We start from the raw sequence: 17,042 nt of genomic DNA on the forward strand, positions 1-17,042 counted from the left end.
GAATTTGAGTGTTGATTCGGAAATTCAAAGACAGAAAAGGTGGATATATAGTTGCTTATATAAAAAAAGGGACATAACATGTGGTTTTGTTCCGTTTTCATACTCTCCCACTTTGAGCGTGATCTATGTTTTGCTTTTGGCATTCTATAAATACTCATCTGGAATTTCAGTATTCTAGGCAGGCAGAAGTAAGAATCTGAAAGCTGCCGCTTCTGGCTTGGATGCATTGCCATTGGCTGAACCAGAATCATGTTGAACGTTCATACTGGAAATTCAATTGAAATGTTCTTTTTGCTGTCTTCAATGTTGATCTCAATGAAATGATTGTTGCTTTGTGTTGGGTTTTCCAATCTGATTTTGTCTAATTGACCTGCGTTATGCTTCTCAATTCTTTGGAATTTTCTCAGGACAGAAAAATTGGTGAAGACATGTCTTCCGTTCATGAAATTATCAAGCAGATGATAGAGTTTGAAATTGGGTTGCCTGTATATTCATAATACCAAAGAATGCTACAAAACTTGCAAGCATAGATTTTTGGTTGATTCATCAAAAAGAGAAAGTATTCGAAGTTCTTAATTGAAGAAGTTTGGGGTTACGTCAATACAAATGTTTCCAATGGAGGAGGATTGAGATGCTTCAACTGCGTTTACCATGAGGATTTTTATTGGAATTTTACAAGGGAAAGCTGTTCTTAAGTTTAATGGGCTTAAAATTGTAGTAAGGGAGGTTTGATGGCCTTAAATATCAACAACGTTAACAAATTTGATGAAGGCGCCCTATCAAATGCAATATTAAACTATGGATTTCACGGGTTAAGAAACAAAGCTTTTTTGTAGTCCTATTTCAATGTTAAAAAAAATTATTTTGAATTTTTTTAATCTAAATCATGTTTTTTTTAAAAAAAAAAATTTTATTTAAGACTTTGCCGGTATCATAACAGCTCTCACATTAATTTGGCGCCATGTCCCAAATTCAATCTGATCCCTCAACTCACAACAATCCTCGTCCCGCATTCATGACACCGCAAAAGCTTCTCCCAGTCGAAAAATGCTCACTGGGATGCCCCATCCTAGACTGCTGCATGGGCGGAGGCATCCCTTGCAACTCCATAACCGAAATCGTGGCTGAAAGTGGTTCCGGCAAAACCCAACTCTGCCTCCAACTCTCCCTCCGCGCCCAACTCCCACCCTTCCTCGGCGGCCTGTCCGCTTCCTCTCTTTACCTCTACACCGAATTCCCGTTTCCCACTCGCCGCCTCCACCAGCTCTCCAGTGCCCTTCAATGTCAATACCCACAAATATTCGCCAGCAATTATGATCCTTGTGATAATATATTTCTGCAAAGTGTAAACACCGCAGACCAACTGCTCGATATAATGCCGCAAATAGAATCATTTCTTGAAAACTCAAAAACCCGGTTGCCTGTCAGAGTGATTGTGATCGATTCCATGGCTGCATTGTTTAGGGCTGAGTTTGAGAATACAGCGAGTGATCTTATAAGGAGGTCGTCGTTGTTTTTTAAGATATCTGGGAAGCTAAAAGAGTTTGCGAAGAGGTTTAATTTGGTGGTGCTGGTGACTAATCAAGTGATGGATGTTGTGGACTCTGGAGAGGGAGTAAACGAGGTAAGGATTGGGAATTTGAGTGGTATGTATTCGTCTGGACGAAGGGTTTGTCCGGCTCTGGGATTGTCGTGGGCTAATTGTGTAAATTCGAGGTTGTTCTTGTCCAAAGATGAATATGAGAGTGGTTTGGTGGGTGTTGGTGAGAGTGCTTTTCTGTCTAGGGAAACAAGGAGAAGGCTTCATGTTGTTTTTGCGCCACATTTGCCTGATTTGTCTTGTGAGTTTGTGATCAGGAGAGAAGGGGTTGTGGGAGTCAACAGATAAACGAGGAGATGGCTTCACGCTGTTTTTGCGCCGCATTACCCTGGTTTGTCCTGTCACTTTTGTTCCTCAATTTAAGCTTGTATTCACTTCTTTACATGGAGGCTTCGCTCCGGCAGAGATGTGAGATTTTCGTCCATTTCATTTATTCCCTGTGATAATATACAAATGTTATTATCTGTTCTCATCAGTGGTTTCTCATGTTTGTTTTTCCATCTTCAACCAGACCAGCACTTTTACGATGGCTGCACTTCCAGCATGTAAAGGAACCATTTGTATTTAACAGCCAAATATCTTCTATGCTTTTAGATTAGGGGAGCAGACCCATGATGTCAACTCTTTTGCTTGCCCTGATTTACATTAAGAATAGTAGGAATTACAAATTTGAAGAGTTACTTCATAAAACACATTCAGGTCCTTCATTCTTATAAGTTAAGTTCTGCCAACTAATCTTCAGGTTGCATGTAAACTTGACTGCATAGTGTGTGCTAAACATGCAGTCATATCTGAACAAATAAATTTGTGTTGCATGCAAGGAGAGGAGAGTTCTAGGAGTGGTTGGTACAGACAGGTAAGTGATGAACTCAATGTATGCTGACCTACTATATGTTGTGATGTGTTGTATGCATGGAGAAGAGAGAGTAGTGAGGGTCTTGGTGGATCTATTATTAATGGACAGCGCATCTTTGGAGTTCATTCATGAACACACATTCAGGTCTCAGATTCGCCATTCGCAAACTATCGGTTTCAAGTTGACTAAATGCTTGCATGACCTATATGCATAAATACACGCACGCAGAAGTCTTACAAACTCTAATTGCTGATTGACTTTATGCAGCAGAGTGCTCTCATTGTTAGGACTTTCCATAGTCTTTCCAGTTCTCCTGTAATCATGACTGCAAATGTTTCTAGCCATAACCAAGTCCTCTTGCCTTCATCTTGTTCCAGGGAAAAGATGCTTTTTGACGGTATCTCATGGTTTTGATCAACGAATTTTGATTACAATAATAAAGGTAATTTCTTAAATAGGGATGCTAAGTTGTTAAAACATTATTTTACTGCAAGTAGAGGGAGCTTCATCTGGGGCCATATAGTTGGATAAATTATCTACCACCTGTTTATTATCAGGGGTACAAATTTAGAAAGAAAATAAGCAGCCGCTCCATTTGTTCCCTATTCAAGCGGAGTGACAGTAGACCTCACTGGCAGATGCAAAACATTCCAAGACTGATGGTGTTGTTTTTTGGAAAATGACAGTGATGCAGGTTACTATATTCCAATTCTAGATTATCATAGCGTCACCCTTGCTGCTTCATTCCAGGTTTTGCATTGTTTTGGAGTTGGAATCCCACATGAAGAAATCACTTGACCTGAAACAGCCTAGATATGATCCGCACTTCAGCGGTTCAGCCTAGAGTGTAGAGTAGTAGTTACTCGGTACAGATTATTACTGGATATAGAGCACATGACATTTTTACATGTATAAAATGGTTAGGACTGCTACATCAAGAGTCATGCATTTGGTCCCTCGACAATGTCATGATTGGCAATCCTTCCGTTGTAAATTCAGTTTACATATAATTTGGATTTGTGTGAACTACCAAATATTCTTAGGAGCACATTTGAGACTACATGAGTGAGTACATGCAAATTTTCTATGGCTATGGAATCTAAATTAACACTCCATCCTGCTGCTGCTACTCGTGTTTCATAGAGGTAGATTTACCTGGCCCTGAATTTCAAAAACAACATCGACGATGTTGACAACTGTTATCTTCGTCCTTACTGCTTACTGTCTACACTCTAGAAAGAAATTCAGTACCTGCACGCAACATGAATCCTTTCAATTATGCCATTCATAGGAAAGGGAATTATCAGTGTTGTGGTATAATCATTTCATGATGGGAAATCTCTGTAAGATGTGAATTTAATTGAAATGATGTCTCACTCAAATGTTATGCCATCACATTCTGACTACAGGAAGAAAACATATGACTGCAGATTATGAAAGAGGAGGTTTACAAGTCTCTTTTAACATCTGACAATTAAACTAATTAACATCTGGACCGTACTTTTTCCTTTTTTTTTTCTTTTTGAAAAAGCTTAGTTTTTTTTTTAATATTTTTGATATGGTGATATTAAAAATAAAAAGAAAAAATAATTTTTTTTAATATATTTTCAAATAAAAAACACTTTAAAAAATAATCTCACCAGAATCTCAGTCAACTGTTCAAGATTCACATTCACAGACAATATCAAATACTATTGCGAAGTGTTTTGGGGAAATACCAACACTTATAGTCTCCAACCTCCCTCTAAGAACCTCATTTTGATTGGACCAATTCTCAGGACTCAACAATGCATTTCGAGTGGACTTTAAGCTGGGCAAGGCAACGGACTTCTATTTTTATATATATTTATTAAAGAACAATAGAATTGGAGTTGACTGGGAAGCCCTAATAGCAGTTCCAAATTAACGCAGGACTTTACTTGAAATCATTATCAGCGTTCATAAATAGCTTGATGTTGCAAAGTCATTCCTAAGCATCTGTATGAAGGGATGACTAGCCCATTGTAGCAGCACACAACAATGAAAACTTGTTGCCCTAAGCCACATGAATAATACTGATAAATCCATGACTCTGAGAGACTGGTTTCTACTGCATGTCTAAAAGCAAAATGGGCTACCAATTTGAAACTATCAATTGCTCTACTGTTCCTCAATTTGAAACTTCTGTTTTGCTATAGAAATAGACTTTTATAAACATGAATAGATCTTATGCTATACAAGTTTCAAGAGGAGAGATAGTAGCTGCAAAAGATTCACGTTCCAGGGGTACAAGAATTACAATATGCCCCCATATCAAAAGACTTTTGTGTAAAAGCAATGTCAATGGCAGCACATTTCAGCTCTTTACCTAATATGGGTTAGTTGGAGCCTACAAAAGCATGAAATTGAGTGCAAAAATACAGAAGCATCAAGACTTCCAATTTTGTTTACATAAATGATCATCACAAGTTTCAGAGTGGAATATGGGTCAAGATGACAAGTCGCTGAAAAAAAGGGGACCAAAATTCCTTGTAACAATTGTCTTATTTCCGAAATAAGAACTGCAAGTAAACATTCAAAGTCACAATGTCAGTGTTTCATGGTAAATTGTCATCATTTTCTCTCAGAGTTGGCATTGTGGAATATTATTATCATCCGCCAACAAGTAAATGCCATTACATCAGTTTTATATTTTCATTATAATCTCATAAGAAGAGCTCATAGGCCATTACAATAACAAGCAATAGAATTACCTTTCACCTCGACAATGAGCAGTGAAAACAACCTCTTCTCAAGCTGAATAAACTAGAAAAGGCACTGCAGAGAGAGTAAAATTAATAACCTTGATCGGTTTAATGTTTAACAAGGACTCGAGTATAGGCAATAAAAAAAATCAATTGCAACAGTTCTCTCTATCATAAAAAGACAGGCACACAAATTTCCAAGCTCTTTCCTTCACAAATAGAAGAATGGCTAAACCTCAAGTAACAAAATAAGGGAGGGACAAGTGATCCAGTGATCCATATCAATCAAAGGATGGATTTTTTACACCTAAATGCATGAATTGCAGGTGTTTCCATGATGTTCTGTTCCCTTTTCCTTTCTGCTTTCTAACAAAAGAGGCGGCTATGATGGTAACATTTCATTCAATTTTGCTTCATGTCTTGCACCTAGATGCCTTTCAAACACGGTTATTTAAAATGCTCCCTTGAGCAAAAATAAATATTTCACAAGACCAAAATCTTGTCCAGACACGTGTGAAGTAGGAAATGTCAAAATGGTAATGGTCAGGGTTTCAATGCAAAGTAAATACTTCCAAAGTAGGTTCTTTTATAGAGCTAAAATAATGTAAAAATTACAAATGACCTAGCAAAGTTGACAGAATAATCAGATATTTCACACTGATCAAAGAAAGAAATCCCTTGTCATGTGCGGGGACCAAATTGATGAGAAAGAGCTCCTACTATCTAAAAGATTGAATGCTTGTCTGACAGAAGATGAGCTTCAGAAATTTTGGATTTGACAATGCTGGTTAAGAAATTACATAGAAGTAGACACATTCCAATGAGATGTTAAAAACGGTACATCCTAGATGTTGGATATCATATTTCACAGCAAGGACTTTCAAGCTTAACCTTGTAACTTGAAATGCATTTTCAATAAGATAATCCAAACAATTAAAGGAATTCCACCATAAAATGATGGCATGAGGACAAGGCCGTTGGTAGTTGCTTGATCAATGAAGACATGGTATCATTATAGCATTGTCTGTAAGCATTTGTTGATCTAATAGCCAGACAGCATGCTGTGCAGAAATTGCTTTTGGATATGCTAAATATCCAAACATAACCAACAAATGATAGTTCCAAGAAGCTAATGATTTTAAATTAATGGAACCAAGTCTTCTGAGAAGGCTAAAAGTAAAAATGAAATATCTGCCTAGTTCAATATGACATCATTAAGCCAGTAAATTGCATTTAACTACCCAGCTTCCTGGTGTACATACTTGTTCAGCTGTGTCCATTATACCAAATCATTCCCATATATTGATCAGTGGGCTCAAATTAAGTGTCCAGTACCAATTGCTGGCTTTGTGCTTTGACCAGAGAGCAGGAGGGGAGAACAAAGAGAGTGATGGCTGACAATCAATTTTCAACCAAAAGAGTGCATGGAGTTCAAAAGAATCAAGAGCTTACCAATTAAGAAAATGCTGAGCATTAAAGCAAGAGTAAGTTGGATGGAACAGCTGAACTGCAGGTGCAGTGGAGGTTGCAATTGCCTTTGGAGACCACCTGCCTGACCAAAGAGCTGCCAAAGGTTAAAATTTTATAAGATCTCCTGGAAAGGTACCAAAACATGATGATCTGCAACCATAGAAAACTACAGATCTTGACAATTGTACAGGTATTGATCTATTTAGGTTGACAACAGTATGAGAGATCATCCTTGCCCTTTTTCTTTTTTACTAAAGGGTCATCTTTATTTCAGACAGATAACATCCATTTTCACATCCCATAAGCAAATAACTATTTTACCTTATTGAACAAAGTAATCGATCCCTTTGCCCGAGAATGTTCTCCACACCTTTGCTTCCAGAAGAAAGGTTTGTACCCTTTTTCTTTAGGAGTGGCCTCAACACTTGACATCACTTTATCCCTTTGTCCATCGTCCTGAGCAATCACAATTTTCAAAGCACCAAAATTTGGTGAACTCCATGTTCTCCTTGAGCCAATTGTTTTATCAACTTGACAGATTATGTCATCCCTCATTCCAAGATTTTCTTTCTCTTCTATATCTATAATATGCTCATTTTTCTTATTAGTAATGAATTCATTTTCATCCGAAGCACCTCCACTACAGTTGGCACTCGTGTTATGGTCCAAATTTCTTCTCTTATGATGGTTCTCCCCAAGAGAACCTTTCATGGGAGATCTTAGTGTGGTGCAATCATCTTTCACAATCTGTGGAATTTGGACAGTTCCAGATAGAAACATCGCTAAATCATCACATTCTTCTTTATCCAGATTCACCCATCGAAGAGGTTGCTTTCCTTCCCCACGAAAAGCTTCCCTTAGTGCCGCTTCAACACGAGATATTTGACTTTCAATAGCTGCGACAAATTGTTTATGCCTAGATGCTGTGATATCATCAGAACGATGTCCATGGCTCAACCAAACAGCCCTCTCAAACTCTTCCAACTGTTTTAGAGTTCATAGATCAATGATACAAGGGAATAAGAGAGAGGAAAAAAGAAGAGAACCATTTACAAAAAATAAAATAAAATGAGCCACCTATAAGAATTGAAATCACAACCTATATTGATTTCTTTATGCTCAGCTCAGATTGGTTGGCTAGAGATTGCGGTAAAAGGGGGAAAATATTTTGATTAATAATGATGATAAGTGAAATTTAGCAAAGAGCATAATATCCTAGGGATTCAAAGTTGGATGACTTGGCGCTTGCTTTTCAATTGTCAGAAATGTAAAAAATAGCAAACATAGAATTGACAATAGTATTTCCTTCACCTGATGTTTCTTACAGACCAATCATGTGAAGTTCACAAACAGAAACTATAAGCAACGTTCAATAAACTGATAAGCAGTTTAAATAAATGAATTTAGGGAAATATGTAAAAAAATTAAAGATTCAAGATGTGAAATTATACCTGCCACTTGGCAGTTCCTAAAGCAGTTTGGAGCTCTCTGGATAGTTCATCCAAATCCTCTGGTTCTGATCCCTCTCTCTTCTCTCTTGTCCACACTCTATATGCTGACTCCATTCTGCCAAACACCAAAACAACCAATAAAAACCTCAAATTTCAATTCACTAAAAGTCTACGAATAACTATCAAATTTGCAGCACAAGAATAACTTGCTGATTTCCTAGAATATACAGCTCCCTGCCTTCAACAGAAAACCCGTATAATTGTCAAGTTTGCAGCGCGAGAATTACACAGTAGATTTCATGATCCTGGAAAATCAACTACTACCAAGATAGGCAGATATAGTCATGCACTGCTAAACAAACCACACATTTCCTTCTTACTTCATATCATCAGGACCTGAAAATAGAAAAGCTAATGCACAAGTCCTCGTATTTTATGCCAAACTTTAAATTGAAGAACTTGACATCATAACACATGTAAAAACACACTCCATCACTTAAGCAGAAATTCCAACCAGAAAACAAACCCAAGATCCACTAGACAAACCTTCTAAAACAAAGCAATAAATACAGGTCTTGAAAACCTCACAAGCAAAGCATATCATAAACATCAGTGTGCAGCATGCAAAACCCAATTCAAGAAAATTCAGTCACACCCAAATCATAACGAAGCCCCATAAAAATGGAGAAATCAAACAAGCCCAGCTGCCAAATTCTTGTACCGAACTGCATACAGAATGTAAAGCATGAATTGAAGAGAAATGCAAAACGTACGCATCAGCAGATTCCTGAACCTCCTCTGCAGCAGAAAAGAAAGCATCCTTTTGCCATAGATCGAAACTGTTTGCTACCATCATCTTCTTCACTTCAAATTCAACAAAAAAACAAAAGCAATTCCAAATCCTTTCAACCACAAATAAAGAAACCAGAAATCAACAAATATGCTTTGTTTTTTCTTTTCTGTTTTTTCTTGGACAGATAATGCTTTCCTTTTGCTTCCTCTCTCTCTTCTGGCTTCTCTCCTCTCTTCCGTGCTAAGAATGAAAGAGAGAGAAAGCAAACAGAAGGAATGAGAGAGAGAGTTTGCTAAAACGTCTCTTTCTTTCACCTGTTATCTTCTCTCTCTTTTAAAGGTTTTTTTTAAAAAAAAACAAAAAAAACAAAATATGCCTCCATTTCTTCCTGGGCGTGCGTGCTCGTGCTCTGCTATATAAACGATTATGCTATTATTTAATTTATTTTTATTATTTTTTCACTCTCATTTTACTCGTTTCTATTAAAAAACTGGAATAAATGTAAGTGGTTCTATCTGCTCTTCATAGTTTCTTTCTTTTTTCTTCATAAAATAGATACTACTGTTTTTTTTATTATTATTATTTATAATTGATAGTAATATTTTCTTTACACGTTTTAGAGGCATTAAATTTTATTTTTATCCAAATTAAACTTCATAAATACTAATATCATTTAAATATCTTATTTTTCATTAGTAAGTTATAACATTACAAGTTAACTAGATTTGAATTATAAAAATAAATCAAATGTTAATTTTTTCAATTAAAATATGTAATTATTTTATCTAATGAATTGTTTGTTATTTATAATACTTATTATTGCTTGTCCATCTACCCGTTTAAAGAGTTTTTTTAATTATTTGATCTGTTGAAAATTTTTGTGAGTATTTATAATTATAATAACTTTTATTTTTTAATGTCTTTTAAGAATATATTTCTTATAAAAAATATTTTTTTATAATTTTAATATATTAGTATTAAAAATAAAAAATTATCTTGATATATATTTTCTAAAGAAAACAATGTAATAACCAAGACACTTCGCTGGCGGGCTCTGTTTGGAGATTAGGTATTTTGTTTTTTATTATTATTATTATTATTATTGTTTGCAGCAATAAAATAAGAAGATTTAAAGAAATGGAAGAACGGCGGTAACGGACAGGACAGGGAGATGGAGGCGGTGGTGGGCTGCCCATTAGCTATAAGCCAGTGCATTCTTTGTCATCGGCCAGCCTACACTTGCTCACGTGGATTAATATTCTCTGTTTAATTATTCTTTTGGCCACAATTTCCACTTTAATCACATTAACAATCTGTCAATCCCTAATTTCAAGGGATATAAACGACGTGAAAGGAACTGTTAATTATGGTTAGTGAAGGAAGTAATAATATTAATGAGAAATAGGGAAGATATAAACATTTTTTAAGAGTTGATATAAAAAATATTATTTTTAATAAAAAACATTTTTATAAAAACTGTTGAATTTATTTATTTATTTATTTTGTTATAAAATCCGAAGAAAAGAGTAAATATTTGGCCTAGAAAAGACGAGCGCAGGCCCCCATGGTGGCAGCTGGTGGTCTTGGTTGGTTCCTGTTTTTATTCCCTTATGGGGTTGATTTGTCGGCACCAACCAAGACCACGTTTGGGTTAATTAAACATGATTTGAGGTGGCAGTGGTTTCTATTTCTTGATTTTGTCGGTTGCTAATTTAACTTGAGGAAAATTCTTTTCTTTTTTTTTGTATTTAAAGCATCGTTCAGATGATCTCTTATAACTCAAGGGGCGTTTATTTTCTGTAAAATATCTTTTAATGACACTATGAGTTATAACGATGAATTAATAATGATGGTGCTTGTGGAGTCAGGTAGGGGTGGTGTAAACAACGATGCCAGGTGGTGATGACGACGGAGACAATGGTAAAGATAATAGAATAATATTGTGAATTGATTAGTATTTTATAAATTTTAATGAGTTTAAAATATTCTTAATTAATGAATAAATTGAATTTAAAAATTAATTATAAAATACTTTACATTAATTAATTTTATTTTTGTAAATTATTATACAAGAAATAAACACAGTTAAAAATACATTTTTTATTTTATAAAATGTTCAATACAAGGATTTACACATAACCATGAAAGATTTAATAAACTCTTTCAATTCTTTTGAGCATGAATAGGACGGTATTTGTGAGCGTGGTTCAACTATATTTTTAGAATTTATTTTTTAATATTTTTATTATTATTTATGTGTGTTAATATTAAAAATAAATTTTTTAAACTAAAAAAAATTATTTTAATATATTTTTAAATAAAAATTACTTTAAAAATTTTTCTCATCCATTATCGAAAACACACCTCAACATACTCAGGATCAGATTTAATTTTTCTATGTAATTTTTCTCATCCATTGTCAAAAAGACACCTCAACATGCTCAGGATCAGATTTAATTTTTCTATGTAAAAGTAGTCTTGAAATAATATCAGCCACACATCTAAATGCAAAGAATGAGCTTGCCCTCTCTAAGACCACAGAAGGCAAACAGTACATAAAGGTGAGGTGCACTCTCAGTGGTGCTGAGAAGGGGAGAATAAAAGGCTCACAAATAATAGCATTGAATAAAACGCCACAACCAAAATCAGATGACTCAGATCTCATGCTTCATTAATTATAAAAAAATATAAATAAAAAAATAAAAAAATGTGATTGATTGAGATATCAGACACCAAAAGACCATTGAACCTTGAGCTCTTATTGTAAGACTACAAGATTCATGCGTCATGATCAGTATGGCATAAAAGCCTGTCAGTATTATTTAAAACGGAAACAGCTTGCTCCATGGAAGACGTCCCGAGCTAAATGCTGATCAGGGAAATCTTTACCTGTTGGCAAGAACTGTGTCGCCAAGACTTTTCATTGCGCTATTAAAAATATATTTAGTATTGTGATTGAGTATTGTGATTGTTATTGTATTTATAATTTTAAAAAAATTATTTTATAAAAAAAATAATTAAAATTGATTTAATATTTATATATATTTGGTTAAAACTATAATTAAAATTAAAATAAAATAAAAAATAATTTAATATATTTAGTTAATAATGTTTTTGAAATTGAGATTATAAAATAATTTAAAATATATATATATTAATATTGATGGTTTTTAATTTAAATATTATAGGTTTAACGATTATTATTACATCATGAAATAAATAATATTTTATATAAAATATTTTTATCATTCCATTAAACTATATACAATTCCATCACGTATGAAATACATCCGACAAGAACTACAGTTTTTTGGGTTCTTAAGCGCACAACAACATCAAGTAAAATATAATCAGAAACAAAATTGATAGCGATCAAATTCTATAAATACTACGTCATCGAGCGATCTATGTCTAATGTATGTAGTGTCATTGAATAATGTTAAGTACTATAAAAAATATTTTTTATTTTACTGGGTCAGACCAGGTTCAATGCATGTTAAACTTTGGACCAGACCCGATCCAACCAGAATAGTGGAGCTGGCTACACTATTCGGTGAACAGTGAAAAATACTACGTTGTTCATGCTAATTGCATTGTTCAATGAACAATGCAATTAGTTTAAACAATGCGAAGAAGCAACAATTACTTGCTTTTGTTTCCCTTGCATTTCGAATGCAAAAATACAGTGGGATTCATAAACAATAAACTATGTTGTTACTTTACCAAAAAGATTGCATGTGTGTTTTAAACAAAACGCAAATGCAACCTTTTAAACAAACACTACCTAAAGGTTTGGTAGAGGTTTTTAAGAGCTTTTTTTATATTCTCTAAGTTTGAAACCTCTTAATTTTACAAGTAAATTTAAAATATCAAAGAAAGAGATATCAAAATCGAGCCAATTTAGAAAACACGTACAAAGCAATCTATAAAACATGAACTGCACAAAAATAAAATTACAATGGCTTTGTTGTGCGGGGCAGGACTACAAGTCCAATAACAAGCTATAATAAAATATATTTAATAGCTCATAAAAACTCTACTTGGACTTAGGCTTTGCTTATGGATAATATTGGGTTGTAGATATGATCGTTATTTGTAAAATAGTATTGGGTTGTAGATATGAGTGTTATTTGTAAAATAACACCTAATAGCTAAGTTAGTGATGTGTTTGAAGGGTGTTTCTTGTTTTTTAAAGAAAAATATAAAAAGAGTAATTACATGTATATTATTGTGAATAAGAATATTAACCTCCTTCTTCTTCATTTTACTTTGTTTGTATAGCTTACCCCAGAAAAAAAATATCAGGACTATCTCATTCTAAATTATAGATAACTGAAACAAGCATACCTCTTCACATGCATGCTTTACTATGTAATAGTTGAATGACACTAGTAAAGCGTATATAAAGGTATAGTCTACACAATGTGATATCATTTTGGACATATGATGAGTGGTTGATATGAATAATAATAAACTAGAAAGAAATAGGAAAGAGAAAGGGAGGAAAGAGAAGAAGAAGACTGAGTTGTTCGATTGAACCAAGTCTAAAAAGAGTCAAATTGAGCCTAATATAAGCTCAATCAAATTCAATTTGACCAGGGTTAAACCAAACCCCATGTTAGACTAGTTGTGACCATGGTCAAACCAAGCCCAATATGGGTTTGATTGGGCTCCGTTTGACTAGGGTAAAGCCAAGTTCAAAAAAAGTAAGACTGAGCCTAATATGGTTTTGGTTGGGTTTAGTTTGGCCAGAGTCAAACCGAATCCCATATGGAGCTAGGTTTGACCACAGTCAAACCAAACCCAATGCAGACTTGGTTAGGTTTGGGTTGAGCAGGAACAAACCAAGTTTAAAAAGAATCAAACCAAGTCCAAATGTAGGCTTGGTTGGCTTCGATTTAACTAGGGTCAAAATGAACCCTTTATTATGCGATGTTAAACTGTGGTCAAACCGATCCTAAAGGAGTCAAACCCAACCCATGAGCTTAACTCAAACCTATGCTAAATCCTTTTTTTTTCTCCAGCTCATATCATCATATACATTTAGTTAATTTTTTAACATTTTGTTAAAAAAATGAATTGCACATATCGTATTATAATGTGAGTGATGATTTTTCGATATCTGATAATACATGCCAAGTCACGGTCCTCCTTGAACAAAATAATGCTTGCCACATAAATATGTAAAAGTTGTTGATGGGTAGACACTTCACTTGTGAGATGAACCCGTGTAACTAAGAGTGAACACTTGTCTTGACATATCAATAATGTACATTACTTGTGTAGGGGTCGACAATGAAAAATGAAGAAAAAAAGGACCAAAGACATTATCATATGATCAATCCTCAAACATTCCTAAATAAGCTATTTGGTTCTTGTTTTCGAGTATGAGATTTTTACTTTGAAAAACTAGGTCAGGATCACTTTTTCTCTTTCTTTTTTCTTCTCATTTGCAATATATCAAAGAAGATGAATTCTTTGCTTAAGGGTAATTTTGGTAAAAAAGATTCTTATACCAGCAAAAATAGCAAATTTAGTCCTTCCTATACTGCTAATAATGTTACTGGAGTTGGGACTTCCCAAAATGGTGGTAGGCATCCATCTTTCAGATATTAAATAATCTAAACCATCTAAACTAGAAACTCATATGTGAATACAATTACCCTCACTGATATTATTAGAATAAATACAAGAATGACAATAAGGTATAATGTTAGGGCTCATTTCTCTTATGAAAGGATAAATAGAGCACTTGATGTTCCTAATAGGGAGTTGAAGATTTTATTATTACTTAAATTTAGATATTCATTACCTTTGTATGGCTTTATCAAAGAGGTGTTTAAGTCTTACAACTTATATGAGAGTCAGTTGCGTCTAAGTGGGTGAATATCACCAGCATCTTTTGATAACTATGTAAAACTTATAGTTTAAGTTCTTATTATAAAACTATTTAAGTATTGTTTTACTTTATCAGGTTCTTTGAAGGGTAGAAAATAGATGGCTTGGTTTTACACTTTTACTAGAAGTAAGAACTAAAACCCTTAAATGATATTTTTAAAAGTAAATCCTTGTCAGTAAAAAGATGAAGATACGAGAAGATAATGATTAGCTATAGGGGATCACTGACCTCCTTGGATAATATAATAGGGCATTTCTCAATTTGAAATGTAGCTAGTAAAGATAACATCACTTTTTAAACCCATATAAGATAAAAGTACTTCTGTTAGCTGGAAGGTCATCTTTAAAGAAAAAAAAATTATATAGTATGAATACTCATTATTTCTTGTCTTTTCATATTGTATCTTTCATGCAATCTTGTAAATGGCTCATGAAAATCAAGGAAGAGTATAGCTCAAAATCTCCTTCAAATAGTTCTACATCATCATCATTAGTGAATGCTTATTTGCTTAATGCAGGACATTGTAATGTTGATGCTACTTCTGGTTTCATGTTATTTTCTCTTACTATGAGAGGAAACTAGCTTACTTCATGATAAACTATGATTATTGAGAGAAAGCAGTTACGATCTTCATATTCAATGAAAACCTTTAGCTTTGGATCACCATGGTAGAGCCATACATATTTTTACTAAGATGTCCTAGTTCCCTTGGGATATGGAGAAATTTGATAGAAGTGATTTGTCTACCCAAATTAAAAGCCAAGTAACATATATCTTTATGATAAAAACATAATCCTACTTTCCTTGTTATCCTCTATATCTGCTCCAATACTGACATATGATTTTTTTTCCATTAGAATTTTCAAGTTTAATCAAATATTTTAAGGAGATGGAAGGAATAAATGAGCTAAATATATATAGTTTATTGATAAATGCCTAAAGTGAGATTAACGTTTTTAAGGCGAGTTAGAGCAAAGCTCAAGAGAAAATCAAAACCTTGAAGACCTTTTATAACCTCACGCGTCAAAAGAGATATCAATTTAATATTGATCTTGATTCCATTCGTGCATTGGAAATTGAGTATAAAAGAGTGGTGGACGAATGCAATAGAAAAATTGCAAAATTAGATAAGATTGTTAAAGATAAGTATAATGCATTAATTGATGTTCAACATAGGTTTGATGAAATCATATGATGATCTTCTTTTCATCAATAAAATAAATTGAACTTCTTCACTTTAATCATTTGTTTATAATCTTAAAAGGTAAATAATGAAGACAAATAACCTAAAGAGAAATGACTCGTTGGGTTCAGTTTGACAATTTGAAGATGTACTTCAATTAAATTCTCCTATGTTGTTTATAAGTCTCCAGAATCTCTAATAAGATATATCTCTAAAGTTTATGTCTACTATATAAAATTTAATGGTGTTATTCTCCATTTTATCTCCAATATGTCTTCATGTTATTTTTCACCAAGTTAACAACATGTTTAAATTTTCTTCATGTTTTAGTTTTTTATGGTTAAGATTCAACTAATTATGTAGGGCCTAATTTTCTCTAGATTTAGGTTTGGTTTGAACCAGCCCAAACTAAGCCCAACAATAGGCTCGATTGATCGAACCTAACTTGGGTTTGATCCAACCAAACCCAAGTGAGCCCAACCTTGGGCTCGGTTAACCAAACCTAGTTTAGGTTTAGTTTGGTTAAGCCCAAGTTTTGGCTTCAATTTGACCATTGTGTTTGGTCCAACCAAACCTAGATAAGCCCACCTTGGGCTTGATTAAATTAAGCTCAATAAGTCAATTATTTTTAAGTTATTTGTCTCTATTATTGGCCCCCGGAATTATAAACAAGTAATAAAAATGAACAAGTCCCACCCATTTTGTTAATGAAAGAAGATTATTACATGAAAATACATATTACAAGCCATTGAAAAAAAGTTAATCATACCCTTACAGATTTAGAAGCGAGAAATTTAAAGTGATAATCTTTACTCACCAGTGGAATAATTGAATATGTAATGATCTTGAGATCAACTTGAGCTCTATAAGGATGTAGGCATCAAAATCATAAACCTTTTTAAATGTATAAGAAAAACTTGTTGACCTTTAAAGTCATACATTCATGATTTTATATATTTTAATGATAAAAATAAAATAAAAAATGAATTAATAATATTCTCTGTTAACAATAAGCTTTAAACATGTTATATATATATATATATATATATATATATATATATACATAT

At 33.6% G+C, this 17,042-nt stretch overlaps 2 protein-coding genes across 6 annotated transcripts; one reads left to right on the forward strand and one right to left on the reverse strand.

Moving 5' to 3' along the window:
• Positions 1–516: 516 nt before the first annotated feature.
• On the forward strand, positions 517–2,268 carry XRCC3 (homolog of X-ray repair cross complementing 3 (XRCC3)). 2 transcript variants are annotated; one of them, XM_011045666.1, is made up of 2 exons: positions 517–1,931; positions 2,112–2,268. In XM_011045666.1, exon 1 carries the CDS (start codon positions 962–964, stop codon positions 1,886–1,888), a length of 927 nt encoding a protein of 308 aa, XP_011043968.1. In that variant the 5' UTR covers positions 517–961; the 3' UTR covers positions 1,889–1,931; positions 2,112–2,268. The 2 variants fall into 2 exon arrangements, 1 of the variants encoding a protein (XP_011043968.1); XR_844947.1 differs by having other exon boundaries at positions 518–2,008.
• A 1,047-nt stretch (positions 2,269–3,315) lies between these two features.
• On the reverse strand, positions 3,316–9,244 carry LOC105139289 (uncharacterized). Of its 4 annotated transcripts, none has more exons than XM_011045675.1 (6): positions 8,874–9,244; positions 8,101–8,215; positions 6,971–7,633; positions 6,632–6,731; positions 5,189–5,252; positions 3,316–3,707 (listed from the first exon to the last, which is right to left on the reverse strand). In XM_011045675.1, exons 1-5 carry the CDS (start codon positions 8,954–8,956, stop codon positions 5,227–5,229), a joined length of 987 nt encoding a protein of 328 aa, XP_011043977.1. In that variant the 5' UTR covers positions 8,957–9,244; the 3' UTR covers positions 3,316–3,707; positions 5,189–5,226. The 4 variants fall into 4 exon arrangements, with proteins under 4 accessions (XP_011043977.1, XP_011043975.1, XP_011043974.1 ...); XM_011045673.1 differs by having other exon boundaries at positions 3,316–3,617; positions 6,632–6,743; positions 8,874–9,243; XM_011045672.1 differs by having other exon boundaries at positions 6,632–6,743; positions 8,874–9,242.
• Positions 9,245–17,042: the final 7,798 nt, after the last annotated feature.

Source organism: Populus euphratica, unplaced genomic scaffold (genome assembly GCF_000495115.2).
Source record: "Populus euphratica unplaced genomic scaffold, PopEup_1.0 scaffold141.1, whole genome shotgun sequence".
NCBI lineage: Eukaryota > Viridiplantae > Streptophyta > Magnoliopsida > Malpighiales > Salicaceae > Populus > Populus euphratica.

What these genes read in the sequence shown, in the direction of transcription:
- XRCC3 (XM_011045666.1), top strand. Translation starts at nt 962, where the DNA reads ATGTCCCAAATTCAATCTGATCCCTCAACTCACAACAATCCTCGTCCC.
- LOC105139289 (XM_011045673.1), bottom strand. Translation starts at nt 8,956, where the DNA reads ATGATGGTAGCAAACAGTTTCGATCTATGGCAAAAGGATGCTTTCTTT. An exon ending in GTTCAGGAATCTGCTGATGC is followed by an intron (nt 8,216 to 8,873) that starts GTACGTTTTGCA and finishes GGTGTTTGGCAG; the next exon opens with AATGGAGTCAGCATATAGAG. An exon ending in GCTCAGCATTTTCTTAATTG is followed by an intron (nt 5,253 to 6,631) that starts GTAAGCTCTTGA and finishes CTCTCTCTGCAG; the next exon opens with TGCCTTTTCTAGTTTATTCA.